Consider the following 19,362-nt stretch of genomic DNA (forward strand, 5'->3'; position numbering starts at 1 on the left):
TGATCAACACCCAACTTGACAGAATATTAATACTTTTTTCAAGAATAATGGGCAAATATTGTACAATCCAGGTGTGCAAATCTCATAGACTTACCCAGAAAAACTCACAGCTGTAATCGCTGCCAAAGGTGATTCTAACCTGTATTGACTCAGGGGGTTGAATATTTATCTAATCAAGATAGTGTTTAATTTTCCATAAAGTTTTTTTTTTAAATGTTAGAATTTTTCTTCCACTTTGACATTAGAGCATTTGGTGTATATCATTGACAAAAAAGGACATTTTAATCCCATCTCGCAACAGAACAAAATGCGGAAAAAGTAAAGGGGTGTGAATACTTTCTGAAGGCACTGTATAGTGTGAATTAATGACAGCGCGTTTAAGTGCACTGATGAAAATGTGAGACTGGCAAGATTAGCCAATAGAGGGGCGGTTGTGAAAAAGCAGATGGGTGATAATGAGACATGCTAATCTAGTATGGCAGGTGAGAGAACGATAAGCAGTTTCCACTGCAGACATGATTTTAAATCAATTGAATGTCTTCAAATGGAAGTCAAGACCAATGTAGTTTGTATCCTATTTTGTTTTCCTTTACAAAAACCAAAGCATCCAACAGAAAGGCTGGCAGGAGGCATACAATAAAAGAAATAAATAAACAAGTTAAGGGATGTATGTGGTTAGCACAGACTGGTCACAGGAAGAACCTTAAGCGCAATATCCACCAAACATGACAATGTCGCCCTTCCATCTTTTCCATCAGGAAGGGAGAAAGCATACTCTGTCGACCATTTCCCTACTAGCTCATCTTACCATGGCTCTTAGAAAGGGGTGGCTGGTGAAGGGAGGTGGGAGTGTGGGATGAATACACTGCACAGCTGGGGTCTAGCCACGAGCTACCACACTCCCAAAATATCCCTCTCCCCTCAGGCCGGGTTCCTCCGAGACAGTCAGTCAACTTGGCAGCGGTTCTAAAGCCGGTCCATCCGAAAGGCGTCTTCCGTGGCGGGGTCAGTGAGGACCATGTCAGGATCGTTGAGCATGTACAACCCATCCAGGGTCAGAGGGTCGATCTTCAGCTCGTCCAAGGGAAACTGAGAGTCCGCGTCGAAGCTGATGTCAGCCGACAGAGAGCTGTAAGACAACCCCTTCGACAGTCTGGGTGGTGACTCTCCGGTGGCTAAAACATACATGAGTAAAGAGAGATGAGAGGTCAGGGTCTTCCTGTTGTGTTTACCCCACAGAATAGCATCTCATTAAATATTTCAAGGAACAGCCAATAAATGTAGTTTACGAATGTTCAAATCAGGAAGGCTGGTCTGAATGCTTGTTTAACTTTATCCATTAAGCATAACATAATTCACTTAGTTTCCTATTCTACGGGCATTGTGGGAATGAATACAAACGCATTATCATCAGCATGGCACAATAATGCACATTCCTCACATTTGCTGTTCAATCTATGGGCTCACTCTTGCAATTATCACCTTCCTCTCTCTCAACCAATGGGCATAAATCTTGGGATGTATGTCAATTTACCCATGCACTCTCACTTGCTGTTTCTCAGCAACAGTTTTCGACAATCATCCACCCCCCCAACACCACCTTAAGCCCTGTCCATGGAACTCCTTTCCCCCAGCGGGGGGTTTCGATGCCAGCAGTCCCACATTGGGCTACCTGCCATCACATCATCTGGCTCCGAGGATCTTCCCTCGGTGACAGGGCCATTCCCCAAACTATTTAATAAAATGTCATATTGCATTCCATCTTTGTTGTTCATTCAGTTAAGCCTGTACTAGATTAAACTACAATTGAGTGTCAAGTAAAGTAAAATGAAAATAAATACAGAAAACCTCAACTTAATTAATTTAGCTAGTGTTAGGAATGAACTGCTTAGGCGCACAGGTAAACATTACACTTCCACTTCCCACCTCTAGGGGGCATCAGAAACCAGGCCAGGTGCTGAGAGAGCAGGTGGATTGATAAGTAATTGCTCACAGGTGCAAGTGATAGGCAGGTGATCAGTGAGAAGAGAGGTATCATGGATTGAATAGCCTGTCAGCCCGGCTACCACGTTCCCAATTCCCCGGAGTGCCCAGTTAGGGTAAAGGAGTATATACAGCACGTCTCCTACAAGGAGGGTCAGGGCTATACAGCAGGTCTCCTACACAGAGGGTGAGGGCTATACAGCAGGTCTCCTACACGGAGGGTGAGGGCTATACAGCAGGTCTCCTACACGGAGGGTCAGGGCTATACAGCAGGTCTCCTACACGGAGGGTCAGGGCTATACAGCAGGTCTCCTACACGGAGGGTCAGGGCTATACAGCAGGTCTCCTACACGGAGGGTCAGGGCTATACAGCAGGTCTCCTACACGGAGGGTCAGGGCTATACAGCAGGTCTCCTACACGGAGGCAAGTGAAATAGTTGAAGGAGAGAGGGGAGCTGAAGATATGGCGGTGGATGCTCCACTGAATCTTTAGATTCAGAGTGTTGTTAAACAGTTGAGGGAAACTGAAATGCTAATTGTGAAGAAGGTGAATTTTATGGTGTTTATTGTGCATGTGATTAATTGTAATGCACAAAGGAATGAAAAGTCCAAGAAACTGGACATTATAGTATATCTGTACAGCACTTTGTGACATCATCTGATGTAAGAAGGGCTTTATAAATACATCCATTTGATTTGATTTATCTGCTGCTGAAAGGTTTTTGGGTTTCCAGGACATTGTAAAGAATACTGTCTGAAGATGCTCCTCCTTCTCAGGCTCCAGAGCCTGTAGGGATGGGCGTTGGCAGTATGCAGATATAGCGTTTGTTTGTGGACCGCGATAATATCAAAGAACACACCGCACATACAGTGCATTCAAACCCCTTGACTTTTTTAAACATTTTGTTATAAAATTGCTAAGTTATTTTTTGCCCCTCATCAATACCCCATAAAGCCAAAGTGAAAACAGGTTTATAGAAATGTTTGCAAATGTATAAAATATAAAAAACAGAAATACCTTATTCAGACCCTTTGCTATGAGACTCGAAATTGAGCTCAGGTGCATCCTGTTTCCATTGATCATCCTTGAGATGTTTCTACAAATTGTTTCTACAAACTGTGGTAAATTCAATTGATTGGACATGATTTGGAAAGGCACACACCTGTCTATATAAGGTCCCACAGTTGACAGTGTATGTCAGAGCAAAAACAAGGTTGAAGGAATTGTCTGTAGCGCTCCGGGACAGGATTGTGTCGAGGCACAGATCTGGAAAAGGGTAACGAAAAATGTCTGCAGCATTGAAGGTCCCCAAGGTCATTCTTAAATGGAGGAACATTGGAACCACCAAGACCCTTCCTAGAGCTGGCCTTCCGGCCAAACTGAGCAATCAGGGGAGAACGGCCTTAGACATGGAGTTGACCAAGAACCCAATGGTCACTCTGATAGAGCTCCAGAGATCCTCTGTAGAGATGGGATAACCTTCCAGAAGGACAACTATCTCCCCACCAATCAGGCCTTTATGGTAGAGTGGCCAGGCAGAAGCCACTCCTCAGTAAAAGGCACACGACAGCCCGCTTGGAGTTTGCCAAAAAGCACCAAAAGACTGATGAGTAGGTGTGTCCAAACCTTTGACTGGTACTGTACATACATACACTGTACATACGTTCAAAAGTTTGGGGTCACTTATTAATGTCCTTTTTTAAAAAAGAAAAGCACTTTTCTTTTGTCCATTAAAATAACATACAAAGGCGTAGAGAGGCCCATTATCACAACCACCACTCCTGTTTTCCAATGGCACGTGGTGTTAGCTAATCCAAGTTTATCATTTTAAAAGGCTAATTGATCATTAGAAAATCCTTTTGCAATTATGTTAACACAGCTGAAAACTGTTGTTCTGATTAAAGAAGCAATACAACGGACCTTATTTAGACTAGTTGAGGATCTGGAGCATTAGCATTTGTGGGTTAGATTACAGGCTCAAAATGGCCAGAAACAAAGTACTTTCTTCTGAAACTCGTCAGTCTATTCTTGTTCTGAAAAATGAAGGCTATTCCATGCGAGAAATTGCCAAGAAACTGAAGATCTCGTACAAAGCTGTGTACTACTCCCTCCACAGAACAGTGCTGGTCTCCAACCAGAATAGAAAGAGGAGTGGGAGGCCCCAGTGCACAACTGAGCAAGAGGACAAGTACATTAGAGTGTCTAGTTTGAGAAACAGACGCCTCACAAGTCGTCAACTGGCAGCTTCATTAAATAGTACCCACAAAACACCAGTCTCAACCTCAACAGTGAAGAGGCGACTCTGGGATCCTGGCCTTCTAGGCAGATTTGCAAAGAAAAAGCCATATCTCAGACTGACCAATAAAAATAAAATATTAAGATTGGCAAAAGAACACAGACACTGGACAGAGGAACTCTGCCTAGAAGGCCAGCATCCCTGAGTCGCCTCTTCACTGTTGACGTTGAGACGGGCGTTTTGCCAAGACTATTTAATAAAGCTTCCCTTTGAGGAAACTAGACACTCTTAATGTACTTGTCCTCTTGCTCAGTTGTGCACTCCTCTTTCTATTCTGGTTAGAGCCAGTCTGGTTAGAGCCACTTTCATGCTAAATGCAAACATTCAGACAGCTTATGGTAGAGCAAGGCATGCATTGGACCCCTAGACATAACAAAAGTTAGATCTTTGTATTGAGAGAGTGTTTACATTAAGTGAGCTCTATTCCACTGCCTAGCCTTGCAGAGGCTTGAGTGAGCTACCTGGTGTGGCAGAATAGTACCTGTGAGAATGATGTTGGGGATGTTGCCATGGCTACTGTAGCCCAGCTGCTGGGAGTCTTGCAGGTTGCCGTGGCTACCCATCAAACCTATCATGGCTGCTTGGGAGTAGTCGAGGGTGGAGCCCTGGCCATACAGACTGTTGTTGTCTGTCATGTTGAACTGCTCCAGCTGTTCGAGGAACAGAGAAAACAGTACATGAAGCTAGCCAACACAGAACATGAGGTTAGTCAACACAGTACATGAGGCTAGCCAACACAGAACATGAGGTTAGTCAACACAGTACATGAGGCTAGCCAACACAGTACATGAGGCTAGCCAACACAGTACATGAGGCTAGCCAACACAGTACATGAGGCTAGCCAACACAGTACATGAGGTTAGCCAACACAGTACATGAGGTTAGTCAACACAGTACATGAGGCTAGCCAACACAGTACATGAGGCTAGCCAACACAGTACATGAGGCTAGCCAACACAGTACATGAGGCTAGCCAACACAGTACATGAGGTTAGCCAACACAGTACATGAGGTTAGCCAACACTCAATGACAAGGGCTCATTTCTCTACTATTAACAGGTGCCAAATGGTCAATATAAAGATTCAGTACAACGGGTAAAAATGGAAACCTATTAATCCAGCATTTCCTAAACTTGGTCCTGGGGACCCCAAGGGTGCACCTTTTGGTTTTTGCCCTATCATTACACAGCTTGTTCAAATGATCAAAGCTTGATGATTAGTTTATTATTTAAAATCAGCTGTGTAGTGTTAGGGCAAAAACCAAAACATGCCCCCCCTGGGGTCCTGAGGACTGAGTTTGGCAAACCCTGTATTAATATACTGTGCTTTGGTACTAAGATATTGGCATATAATGCCATATCAAAAGTAACTAATATTAGCTTGCATAATTAGTTCTGAGGTAGGATGTTAAGCCTTACCTGTTGGGAGAGAGCACTGGTCTGTCTGGATGTGAGTTGCTGGTCATAGAAGTCAGCAAATACACTACCCAATATGGAGTGGTGCTAGAACACAAGCATATCCCCTTGTTAAAAACAATCCCATGATAGTAATGTACAGGGACAAAACACAGGAAAGGAAGAGCAGATAGAGAGCACAATCACACCACAACTGTAACTGAATTGTCACAATTCACAAGACATTCACATCAAACCATTGGGTTCAGGCAACACCAAAATCACCACACACATCTGCAATCCTGAATAACATACTGCTGCCTAGACAATAGATAAAGCATGACACAGTACAAACACAGCAGGAATCATGTTTCGCAAGCCCATCAATTAATTTGCTGTGCAATCAACCTCAATCTCATCCATTAGTTGATTAATTAAGTCATCATAGTAACCCATCTCACCTTTAAAGATGATTCGACAGATGTTGCTGTTATGTGCCCAACCAGCCAATGTTAACATGCACTGAATACTACTCAAAAGAACTTCATAAATGTCATCAACCCACAACCAACAATGTTGTATGGAGTTGGTTACCATGCATGTCTTGTACTAAGAATTCTTAATAACTTAGATCAAATAAAATCATGAAATAGAATGAAATCATATGTAAATCCCTTTTGTGGGTAAAGCTAGAATTTCAAAAACATTCAAATCATCCAGTAATCCTCTTGATGTTATAATTTCATGTTCTTATAAAAGCTGAAAATGTTTCCGCTTTCATCATCTGCCTTAATGTATAAATAATTGGATTATATTCACAGGCAGACTCAGTAAGGCAGCCTTCGCCATGCCCCTTTCAGTTCAGAACCACATTATCTGTGCCCTGCCAAAAGAACAGCGGGCAAGGGCATGATAACGGCACATGGACTGTCTGTTGCACCCCATGTAACCCACAACACTGTAGGTGAGCCATCTAGGTGACAGAAAGAAGCGATGGGCAAAGCCAACCAAAGCATTTAGCTAGTAGCCTAGATACTGAGTGAAAGCTTTTATGATTCCTCTAACAAGAGATGACTTAGTTGTTCAATGTTATGTTCAGTTCGATTCATTTGTTTATATTTAAACTTATATAGAACTTACAGCGTACATCTAGCCTACAGGGCCTTGTGGAGGGAACCTGTTCCTTCTTGTTTTTTCACAATACACAAGGGATTCAAAACTCTAGGCTAAAAGGGATTCAAAACTCTAGGCTAAAAGGGATTCAAAACTCTAGGCTAAAAGGGATTCAAAACTCTAGGCTAAAAGGGATTCAAAACTCTAGGCTAAAAGGGATTCAAAACTCAAGGCTAAAAGTAATCTCTGGTTGCTAAATGTTAACTACCAAGTACATTTTCCTAACTCAACCAACTGGCTAACGTGTGTCATTTTGGTGCCTATGCTACGAGGCCACTTAGGATGCAGACACAGAGAAGCAGCAAGGAGAACGGGATCAGTGACACTGCGAGACACGACGATGGGGTGGCAGGGGGTTGGTGGCACAAGAGCAGCCGAAAGGGGCAGCCAAAGGGCCCAGCCGGCGACGAAAACAGAACCACGATGGAAAAACAGTGTATACAGTCAGTGGGTTTTGCTCACACGCCCTTACTTGAGGCGAGCCTCCAGGTGAGAAGCCTTGATTGGAGACTGGAGATGTTGGAGACTGATTGGCCGAAGACCCAGCCCTACTGCGGTACTGTTGGGGGAAAGAGCCCTAATACAGGATCATATTTTAGTTAGACTCACTGACTGGCCAATTGTCTGACTGGCTGGCTGACCTGCTGGGTTACTGGCTAGGTTACTGGCTGGCCGAATGAATGGCTGGCTGACCTGCTGAGTAACTGACTGACTGGCTGACCTGCTGGGTTACTGGCTGGGTTACTGACTAGCTGACTGACTGGCAGGCTGACCTGCTGGGTTACTGGCTGACTGACCTGCTGGGTTACTGGCTGGCTGTCCTGCTGGGTTACTGGCTGGCTGACCTGCTGGGTTACTGCCTGGCTGACCTGCTGGGTTACTGGCTGGCTGTCTTGCTGGGTTACTGGCTGGCTGATCTGCTGGGTTACTGGCTGGCTGACCTGCTGGCTGACCTGCTGGGTTACTGTCTGGCTGATCTGCTGGGTTACTGGCTGGGTTTCTGGCTGGGTTACTGGCTGGCTGATCTGCTGGGTTACTGGCTGGCTGACCTGCTGGGTTACTGGCTGGCTGACCTGCTGGGTTACTGGCTGGCTGATCTGCTGGGTTACTGGCTGGGTTTCTGGCTGGGTTACTGGTTGGCTGACTGACTGGCTCCTTTCTGAAAATGTATGCTCCACTATATTGTTGATTATAGTTGATTCGGCTATTGCAGCCACACCCGTCACTGACAGGTGTATAAAATCGAGCACACAGCCATGCAATCTCAATAGACAAGCATTGGCAGCAGAATGGCCTGTACTGAAGAGTTCAGTGACTTTCAACGTGGCACTATCATAGCATGCCACCTTTCCAACAAGTCAGTTCGTAAAATGTCTGCCCTGCTAGAGCTGCCCCGGTCAACTGTAAGTGTGGTTATTGTGAAGTGGAAACGTCTTGGAGCAACAATGTCTCAGCCGCGAAGTGGTAGGCCACACAAGCACACAGAACGGGACCGGCGAGTGATGAAGAGTGTATCGCGTAAAAATCGCCGCACACAAGCCTACGATCACCATTCACAATGCCAAGCGTCGGCTGGAGTGGTGTAAAACTTGCCACCATTGGACTCTGGAGCCGTGGAAACGTTCTCTGTGATGAATCACGCAACATCTGGCAGTCCGACGGACGACTCTTGGTTTGGCGGATGCCAGGAGAACGCTACCTGCCCCAATGTATAGTGCCAACTAAAGTTTGTTGGAGGAGGAATAATGGTTTGGGGCTGTTTTTCCATGGTCCATGCCTCTTAGTTCCAGTGAAGGGAAATCTTAACGTTACAGCGTTTAATGACATTCCAGATAATTCTGTGCTTCCAATTTTGTTGCAATAGTTTCCTGTTTCAGCATGACAATGCGAGGTCCATACAGAAATGGTTTGTCGAGATCGGTGTGGAAGAACTTGACTGGCCTGCACAGAGCCATCTTGCTTATAGAAGACTAGTCCCTTTGACTTCAAGATCAAAACAAAGATAGCTTAACAGGAAAAACTACATTTTGTTAAATAGTGTAGGAACACTAAGTCGGTTTCAGCACTATCTTTTCCTATGGACAGGAGTGTAGGATAAGGAAAGTTTTGAAGAGGGAAGGGTTTGAGAAGGTAAGCTTACCGAGTTCATATCCATGGAGTTCTGTGTCTGGCTGGAAGAGGTGTTCAGAGGGGAGGGTAGCTGGACCAGCCTGGTCAGTCTTTGAGTGGTCTGCTGCTGCTGTTGTTGTTGAGAAGAGGGCTGGCTGAAGAACGTGTACTGGGACAACTGTGCCTCCAGTGTCATGGCGTCTATGGTCTCCGCCTGAGACAGATGGACATAGGAGTTCTAAATTAGTCAGTGGGGAAAAACTGAAAATGATGTCCACAGAAATGTGATAGAAAGTGTGATCGAAAGTAGAGCGATGGCTAAACTTAGTACAATCCCCAATTTTAGAAACACTCTTGGATGTTCAGAATCTCTGAAGGCTCCTGGTATATTACCTTCTAATCATTTGACTGGTGCCCCAATTATCCATAGCAACTTACTTTAAATACATTCAAAGAGGGGGGGAAACCACTACAGTGTACAATCATTGTAAATACACTAGAAAAGTAATTCAGAAATGTAACAATCGCAATGCTAGAAGGGAAGAGTACGGTACTGACTACCTGGGTGAGGGTGAGGGGTGGCGACAGGGTGGGGGAGAGCTGTAGGGACTGGTGCTGTTGGGAGTCCTGGTTGACCATGTTGTTGTCCTGCCTGCCCTGCTGGGCTGTGGTCTGTCCTGCTGGGACACAAAACAGCAAACATACCTTTCAGAATCCCAACTGTCATAGAAAGCTAGTGACAGAGAGACGTATATAAGATATAAGCCAACTGTCTGCCATGTGGTGACATCATCTCCCAACTTCTGGTGCCAACATGAAAATTCAGAATTTCTAACTGTGTTTCCAAACTCTATACATCTATGGTTCTGGAAGGTGGAGGACTGAGAGGTCACCTTGGCTGGTGGAACTGAAGCTGTATGAGTGGCTGGTGGCCAGGTTTCCTGTGCTATTGTAGGCGCTGAGGGTAGAGTCCTCGGGGTCCAGGGGGGTGGGCAGCGGAGGGGGGAACTGGATGTTGGTCAGATCAGGCAGGGAGCCGCCGCCCGTGTTTTGGGCTGAAGGCATCAGTGACACGGTCAGCTCCTGATCTGGAGACGGGAATATGCTGAAAATAGAAAAAACATATGATTGGTATCCCCATAATGACAGTAGCGGTATTATATGCACAGTCAGCAGATTTCACAGGCTGCTGCAGTGTATGTAAAATAACATAGGAAGATAAATGAGAATACCCCCCTCCCCGACTTCAGCAATATTTCCACTGTGGGTTTTCACATGGTCCTTCGAGCTGGACAGGAAGTTGTGCATAAAGCGTTACCAGCAAATGCTTTCCAGATATACACTTCTCTTCATGTTTTCAACATGACCCCAAAGGAAATGAAGGGAAATTGCCTCCAATTGTTTTCTAATAAGCCCAGTACTAACATTTCTGCAAGGGACCCTGCTCACATTCTCAAAATAACATTAACAATAACATCCTAGACAGCCAGAACTCACTGGCTCCACAAAACTTCTTGAAGTATGTCAATGATGTCCCAAAACATCAGTTGGAAAAAAATATAATCATCACTAAACTGCAAACTGTCGTGGGCTGTCGTAATCAGCCTTTCACAAAGCTATACTGAAGTCAGGATGGTTCGATTTTAGTCTGTGGAAGTACTCACTTGATTCCTGGGACCTTGGACCTTGATGAGACATTCTGAGGGAAAAATAAAAATTACAACTCAGTAACAATACAATATAACTCAGAGCTGTATAACAATACAATATAACTCAGAGCTGTATAACAATACAATATAACTCAGAGCTGTATAACAATACAATATAACCCTGAGCTGTATAACAATACAATATAACTCAGAGCAGAATAACAATACAATATAACTCAGAGCTGTATAACAATACAATAGAACCCTGAGCTGTATAACAATACAATATAACTCAGAGCAGAATAACAATACAATATAACTCAGAGCTGTATAACAATACAATAGAATCAAGTGCTGTATAACAATACAATAGAATCCAGTGCTGTATAACAATACAATATAATTAAGTGCTGTATAACAATACAATAGAATCCAGTGCTGTATAACAATACAATAGAAAACTGAGCTGTATAACAATACAATAGAATCAAGTGCTGTATAACAATACAATAGAATCCAGTGCTGTATAACAATACAATAGAATCCAGTGTTGTATAACAATACAATAGAACCCTGAGCTGTATAACAATACAATATAATCCAGTGCTGTATAACAATACAATAGAACCCTGAGCTGTATAACAATACAATAGAAAACTGAGCTGTATAACAATACAATAGAACCCAGAGCTGTAGAACAATACAATAGAATCCAGTGCTGTATAACAATACAATAGAATCAAGTGCTGTATAACAATACAATAGAATCAAGTGCTGTATAACAATACAATAGAATCAAGTGCTGTTTAACAATACAATAGAATCAAGTGCTGTATAACAATACAATAGAATCCAGTGCTGTATAACAATACAATAGAATCCAGTGCTGTACAACAATACAATAGAAAACTGAGCTGTATAACAATACAATAGAACCCAGAGCTGTAGAACAATACAATATAATCCAGTGCTGTATAACAATACAATAGAATCAAGTGCTGTATAACAATACAATAGAATCAAGTGCTGTATAACAATACAATATAATCAAGTGCTGTATAACAATACAATAGAATCAAGTGCTGTATAACAATACAATATAATCAAGTGCTGTATAACAATACAATAGAACTCAGAGCTGTATAACAATACAATAGAACCCTGAGCTGTATAACAATAAAATAGAACCCTGAGCAGTGTAACAATACAATATAACTCAGAGATGTAGAACAATACAATAGAACTCAGAGCTGTAGAACAATACAATAGAACTCAGAGCTGTAAAACAATACAATATAACTCAGAGCTGTAGAACAATACAATATAACTCAGAGCTGTAGAACAATACAATATAACTCAGAGCTGTAGAACAATACAATATAACTCAGAGATGTAGAACAATACAATAGAACTCAGAGATGTAGAACAATACAATATAACTCAGAGCTGTAGAACAATACAATAGAACTCAGAGATGTAGAACAATACAATAGAACTCAGAGATGTAGAACAATACAATATAACTCAGAGATGTAGAACAATACAATATAACTCAGAGATGTAGAACAATACAATAGAACTCAGAGATGTAGAACAATACCATAGAACTCAGAGCTGTAGAACAATACAATAGAACTCAGAGCTGTAGAACAATACAATAGAACTCAGAGCTGTAGAACAATACAATAGAACTCAGAGCTGTAGAACAATACCATAGAACTCAGAGCTGTAGAACAATACAATAGAACTCAGAGCTGTAGAACAATACAATAGAACTCAGAGCTGTAGAACAATGGAGTTAAGATATATCACCAGATCTGAGTGCACTTCACCTTTTTGCCATCCCAGTTCTGTTTTTGTTCGTCTTTGTCCATATCTGATTCTGTGTCTTCTGGCCCTGGTACATGAAGCAGAAGCACTGGAGAGGAAAAGAAAGGACGAGAGGGAGAAAGAGAGAGAAAATGAGAGGGAGTTCAATTCATCTAATTTTCTAGAATTTTAAAAAGCAAAAAAAAAAAAAAAAAAAAAGCAATAATACCCTTATTTCATCTTGCCATAACAGTGAAAGGAACATTAAATCAATACATGAAGGAATTTGATATTATTTTTCAAACGAGTTTCTCAATAAAAGGAATACGCGTCAGACAGCCATTAGTATGTCACATTGAGAATCACTTGGATATTCATATTCATCCTATGAGTAATGTCTACAGCCTTTAAAGACAAGGGCTGAAGTATTTTATCATGTACACCAGAGTATTCAATAGTACAATAAACGGTAGCCGGCAAAGCCATGAAGAAATATTTCAACATCAATACATCGTATATCACCTTCCTCATAATGACAGAGTTAATTAAATTTGCACTGGATTAAAAAATCATTATTAAACCTACAAACTGGAAACAGAGCACTGGGGCATTGTAGGGCCAATAGTTTTTGTTAACCACCTGACCAGAAAGAAGACCCAAATCTAATGATGAACTAATGGTAATGTTACACTGAACAAAACTACAAAGGCAATATGTAAAGTGTTGGTCCAATCTTTCATGAGCTGAAATAAAAGATCACAGAAATGTTCCATACGCACAGAAAGCTTATTTCTCAAAAATGTGGTGCACAAATTTGTTTACATCCCTGTTAGTGAGCATTTCTCCTTTGCCAAGATAATCCATCCACCTGACAGACGTGGCTTTAGGCATATCAATGAGCTGATTAAACAGCATGATAATTACACAGGTGCATCTTGTTCTGGGGACAATAAAAGGCCACTAAAAAATGTGCAGTTTTGTAACACAATGCCACAGATGTCTCAAGTTTTGAAGGAGTGTGCAATTGGCATGCTGACTGCAGGAATGTCCACCAGAGCTGTTGCCTGAGAATTGAAGGTTAATTTCTTAGAGAATTTGGCAGTATGTCCAACAGGCCTCACATCCGCAGACCTCATGTATGGCGTTGTGTGGGCAAGCGGTTTGCTGATGTCAACATTGTGAACAGAGCGCCCCATGGTGGCGGTGGGGTCATGGTATGGGCAGGCATAAACTACAGACAACGAACACAATTGCATTTTAATGATGGCGATTTGAATGCACAGAGATACCGTGACGAGATCCTGAGGCCCATTGTCGTGCCATTCATCCGCAACCATCACCTCATGTTTCAGCATGATAATGCACGGCCCCATGTCGCAAGGATCTGTACACAATTCCTGGAAGCTAAAAAAGTCCCAGATCTTCCATGGCCTGCACACTCACTAGACATGTCACTGATTGAGTATGTTTGGGATGCCCTTGATCGACATGTTCCAGTTCCCGCTAATATTTAGCAACTTCGCACAGCCATTGAAGAGGAGTGGGACAACATTCCACAGGCCACAATCAACAGCCTGATCAATTCTATGTGAAGGAGATGTCACACTGCATAAGGTGGTCACACCAGATACCAACTGGTTTTCTGATCCAAGCACCTACTTTTTTTTTTTTAAGTATCTGTGACCAACGGATGCATATTTGTATTCCCAGTCATGTGAAATCCATAGATTAGGGCCTAATTTATTTATTTGAATTGACTGATTTCCTTCCACGAACTCAGTAAAATATTTGAAATTGTTGCATGTTGCGTTTTATATTTTTGTTCAGTTTATAAAACTCATATAAAGTATATCAAGTTCAATTCCGACGCACCTCGTTTAAGCTGCAAGTCCTGTGAGCCTCCTGCAAAAATATCCTGTGGGTTCAAAGTGCTCTGATGCAATGCAGAGTCCGAGTTTGTCCTATAGCACAGGGAAAGAGACATACACCACCTAGTTGGTCCTATAGCACAGGGAAAGAGACATACACCACCTAGTTGGTCCTATAGCACAGGGAAAGAGACATACACCACATAGTCTGTCCTATAGCACAGGGAAAGAGACTTACACCACCTAGTCTGTCCTATAGCACAGGGAAAGAGACATACACCACCTAGTTTGTCCTATAGCACAGGGAAAGAGACTTACACCACCTAGTTTGTCCTATAGCACAGGGAAAGAGACTTACACCACCTAGTCTGTCCTATAGCACAGGGAAATAGACTTACACCACCTAGTCTGTCCTATAGCACAGGGAAAGAGACTTACACCACCTAGTCTGTCCTATAGCACAGGGAAAGAAACACACCACCTAGTCTGTCCTATAGCACAGAGAAAGAGACATACACCACCTAGTTTGTCCTATAGCACAGGGAAAGAGACACACCACCTAGTCTGTCCTATAGCACAGGGAAAGAGACTTACACCACTTAGGGGTGACTAAATGTATCAGTTGTGAAAAGTCAAGGGACATTTCACAAAGAAATCGAAACAGTATCACATGCCACAACATAGTTGGATTATCTTACCTCCTCCAGCTGGTGTCGGGTGGGGGTGACAGATACACCGAGCCATACGGACAGCTATCAATGTGAGACCCCTGGTTAAGGGCAATACAAATCTGTAGCATCGCACAACTGAAGTCAACGATGTAAAACACCATGGCGCCATAGAGTACAGTCTATGCTATTGAAGTACATTGGTTAAAGATGTTACAAAGTGAAACTTGCTTCAATAAATAAAATGAATAGGTAATTACCATATAATTACTATATTATTAGGGTAATTACCATATTACCATGTCATTCGTAATCAAATTTCCGTTGCATAAGAGACTGTAAAATTAAGTGTAGTAAAAATACAGTCACGTAAATGGACAGTAAAGGATATTTGGCGTCCATGTTTGTCGAGGGGCCTTCCGTGTGGGGATGTGATGCGGTTTCTGTCCCGGTAAACTCTGTCAACCAATCCATGATGCCGTGTTGTCCTGCTGGTGTCACCTGAACCTTGAAAGGGAGTCTGCAGACCCCAACAAAACAAACCAGTCACTAGCTACATAGATACAGTTGAAGTCGGAAGTTTACATACACTTAGGTTGGAGTCATTAAAACTCGTTTTTCAACCACTCCACAAATTTCTTGTTAACAAACTATAGTTTTGGCAAGTCGGTTAGGCCATCTACTTTGTGACTTGTGTCATGTGACACAAGTCATTTTTCCAACAATTATTTACAGACAGAATATTTCACTTATAATTAATTCACTGTATCACAATTCCAGTGGGTCAAAGTTTACATACACTAAGTTGACTGTGCCTTTAGACAGCTTGAAAAATTCCAGAAAATGATGTAATGGATTTAGAAGCTTCTGATAGGCTAATTGACATCATTTGAGTCAATTGGAGGTGTACCTGTGGATGTATTTCAAGGCCTACCTTCAAACTCAGTACCTCTTTGCTTGACATCATGGGAAAATCAAAAGAAATCAGTCAAGACCTCAGAAAAATAATTGTAGACCTCCACAAGTCTGGTTAATCCTTGGCAGCAATTTCCAAACGCCTGAAGGTACCATGTTCATCTGTACAAACAATAGTATGCAAGTATAAACACCATGGGACCACGCAGCCGTCAAACCGCTCAGGAAGGAGACACATTCTGTCTCCTAGAGACAAATGTACTTTGGTGCAAAAAGTGCAAATCAATCCCAGAACAACAGCAAAGGACCTTGTGAAGATGCTGGAAAAAACAGGTACAAAATGATCTATATCCACAGTAAAACGAGTCCTACATCAATATAACCTGAAAGGCCGTTCAGCAAGGAAGAAGCCACTGCTCAGAAACCGCCCTTAAAAAAACCAGACTACGGTTTGCAATTGCGCATGGAAACAAAGATTGTACTTTTTTGGAGAAATGTCCTCTGGTCTGATGAAACAAAAATAGAACTGTTTGGCCATAATGACCATTGTTATGTTTAGAGGAAAAAGGGGGAGGCTTGCAAGCCAAAGAACACCATCCCAACCGTGACGCACGGGGTGGCAGGATCATGTTGTGGGGGTGTTTTGCTGCAGGAGGGACTGGTGCACGTCACAAAATATATGGCATCATGAGGGAGGAAAATTATGTGGATATATTGAAGCAACATCTCAAGACATCAGTCAGGAAGTTAAAGCTTGGTCACAAATGTGATTTATTTTACCTTTATGTAAGCCTAGGAACAGTGGGTTAACTGCCTTGTTCAGGGGCAGAACGACAGATTTTTACCTTGTCAGCTCAGGGATTCGAACTTGCAACCTTTCGGTTACTAGTCCAACGCTCTAACCACTAGGCTGGGTCTTCCAAATGGACAATGACCACAAGCATAGTGGTTTTGCCAAGTTGTGGCAAAATGGCTTAAGGACAACAAAGTAAAGGTATTGGAGTGGCCATAACAAAGCCCTGACCTCAATCCTATAAAACATTTGAGGGCAGAACTGAAAAAGGGTGTGCGAGCAAGGAGGCCTACAAACCTGACTCCAGCTCTGTCAGGGGGAATGGGCCGAAATTCACCCAACTTATTGTGGGAAGCTTGTGGAAGGCTACCCAAAACGTTTGATCCAAGTTAAACAATTTAAAGGCAATGCTACCAAATACGAATTGAGTGTATGTAAACTTCTGACCCACTGGGAATGTGATGAAAGAAATAAAAGCTGAAATAAATCATTCCCTCTCCTATTATTCTGACATTTCACAATCTTAAAATAAAGTGGTGATCCTAACTGACCTAAAACAGGGGATTTTTACTAGGATTAAATGTCAGGAATTGTAAAAAACTGAGTTTAAATGTATTTGGCTAAGGTGTATGTAAACTTCCTCTGTAAATGATAGCCAAATATATGTCAACAAAAGAGTAAACGTGTTCAATTCAGGGTAAGACCACAAATATTTCAAATCAGAGCCTGACAAACACACTTACCTGAAAAGGCATGTCAATGGTGCCATTTCCAATCTGATTGACATTTGGCAATGATCCGCCATAATACTGCCCACGGTTTTGTCCCAACTGTAAATACTGGGTCTTCTGTAACTGAATAAAGAGAGTGAAGAAACAAAACAATAAGCAAACATGGAGTCAGATAATGTTAGGTATGAAATATTCAAAAGGCAATAGAACAAATAAATCAAAAACAAAATGGACAAAGTGTTTTGAACCATTTCATGTGTCTGAAGCAACAAACTCTGCCTTCCCGGAAAGCAAATTAAGTGCACTATAGGCCTAGCCCTGGCCAATCGGATGGGTCAGATTACCGTGTCTACAGTAAAGCAGCAGGCTTAAAAAAAAGTCCACAGCATTGTTGATACTGTGATATTTCAAAACATTTCAAATCATGACCAGAGAGAGAATGTCAAAGAATACAGCAAAGAGATGCTGTTTTTATGAGTGAGTTCATGTTTAAGTTCTTATTCAGCACTGTCAACACTTTTTATTCAACACTTTTAGAGGCTATTAAAATGTGCATTCTTCAAACTTCCACTCACGCGACAACCAACACTGCAGCTGTAATGAATGAGTAGGAAAGTGTATTGATAGGCTTGCATTATTATTAGCAGATTGGGTCTTTTTTAATATCGAGAAATATTTCACTTTCTCTGTTCGTAGGAGTAACAACATGAATTTGTGCATTATGCAGGAATAATGCTGTACTACTCGAGTTTCACCATCAGCTGGAAGACGGTGTCCCTTTTTGGTCAGTGTCAACAGAGGAAAGGGAGAGCGGAGGGACGTTGAGAGGCGGACCCCTGTCTCCTCTTGCTCTCTCCCTCTGCTGAGCAACCTGGTCTCTGAGAATTTCGTATTATTCTGTGTGTAAATCTACAACATTATTTAAGATGATATGTTATGTATTAATTTCGTATGGTATGTTTCGTGGTATGTATCGTATGGTATGTTCCGTGGTATGTATCGTATGGTATGTTCTCCGTGGTATATATCGTATGGTATGTTCCGTGGTATGTATCGTATGGTATGTTCTCCGTGGTATGTATCGTATGGTATGTATCGTATGGTATGTTCCGTGGTATGTATCGTATGGTATGTTCCGTGGTATGTATCGTATGGTATGTTCCGTGGTATGTATCGTATGGTATGTTCCGTGGTATGTATCGTATGGTATTTTCCGTGGTATGTATCGTATGGTATGTTCCGTGGTATGTATCGTATGGTATGTTCCGTGGTATGTATCGTATGGTATGTTCCGTGGTATGTATCGTATGGTATGTTCCGTGGTATGTATCGTATGGTATGTTCCGTGGTATGTATCGTATGGTATGTTTCGTGGTATGTATCGTATGGTATGTTCTGTGGTATGTATCGTATGGTATGTTCCGTGGTATGTATCGTATGGTATGTTCCGTGGTATGTATCGTATGGTATGTTCCGTGGTATGTATCGTATGGTATGTTCTGTGGTATGTATCGTATGGTATGTTCCGATTTGCAAAATGTACAATGTTACGAATTTTCTAAATTGACAATATATTACACATTTGCAAAACGTATGATATATTACAAATTCTAGCTAGATGTCTAATGTTCGCTCGCTCGGTAACGTTTACTAGGGGTTAGGGTTAAGGTTCGAGTTAAGTTTAGGAGTTAGGTTAAAGGGTTAAGGTTTGGGTTAGGGGAAGAGTTAGCTAAAAGGGTTAAGGTTATGCTATGAGACCAGGTTGCACTAAGACTGATCATCAGATGCAGGCCCCATCAGTCCAGTAAAATATTTAAATGTATGCTCGCTCAGCTGTGCCTCACGATCATATAGCCTACCTCAAATTTTGAAATATATATATTTTTTAAATGGTCAGAACCATAATGCAATGGCACGACAATTCAAGCAAAGCCAATATGCGGTGATAATGTATTTGGCATATAGCCTACTGC

At 42.0% G+C, this 19,362-nt stretch overlaps 1 protein-coding gene across 3 annotated transcripts in view; it reads right to left on the minus strand.

Annotated features, from left to right (window-relative positions):
• Window positions 1-201: 201 nt before the first annotated feature.
• Window positions 202-19,362, minus strand: part of LOC139375936 (CREB-regulated transcription coactivator 1-like) — a 47,362-nt gene continuing 28,201 nt past the window's right edge. Inside the window, exons 1-13 of one of the 3 annotated variants that reach the window (XM_071117910.1) lie at window positions 17,402-17,525; window positions 15,342-15,470; window positions 14,981-15,042; window positions 14,287-14,375; window positions 12,438-12,523; window positions 10,621-10,655; window positions 9,850-10,061; window positions 9,518-9,633; window positions 8,988-9,170; window positions 7,320-7,424; window positions 5,699-5,782; window positions 4,762-4,930; window positions 202-1,175 (exon numbers count right to left, since the gene is read on the minus strand). In XM_071117910.1, coding sequence (XP_070974011.1) covers window positions 967-1,175; window positions 4,762-4,930; window positions 5,699-5,782; window positions 7,320-7,424; window positions 8,988-9,170; window positions 9,518-9,633; window positions 9,850-10,061; window positions 10,621-10,655; window positions 12,438-12,523; window positions 14,287-14,375; window positions 14,981-15,042; window positions 15,342-15,470; window positions 17,402-17,413 — 1,491 coding nt within the window. In that variant the 5' untranslated portion in view covers window positions 17,414-17,525 and the 3' untranslated portion in view covers window positions 202-966. Of the gene's footprint in view, window positions 1,176-4,761; window positions 4,931-5,698; window positions 5,783-7,319; window positions 7,425-8,987; window positions 9,171-9,514; window positions 9,637-9,849; window positions 10,062-10,620; window positions 10,656-12,437; window positions 12,524-14,286; window positions 14,376-14,980; window positions 15,043-15,341; window positions 15,471-17,401; window positions 17,526-19,362 lie in introns of those variants that run through there. The other 2 variants (XM_071117912.1, XM_071117911.1) reach the window with 2 other exon arrangements.

The sequence above is a fragment of the Oncorhynchus clarkii genome, chromosome 20 (assembly GCF_045791955.1).
Source record: "Oncorhynchus clarkii lewisi isolate Uvic-CL-2024 chromosome 20, UVic_Ocla_1.0, whole genome shotgun sequence".
NCBI classification, from domain to species: Eukaryota; Metazoa; Chordata; class Actinopteri; order Salmoniformes; family Salmonidae; genus Oncorhynchus; species Oncorhynchus clarkii.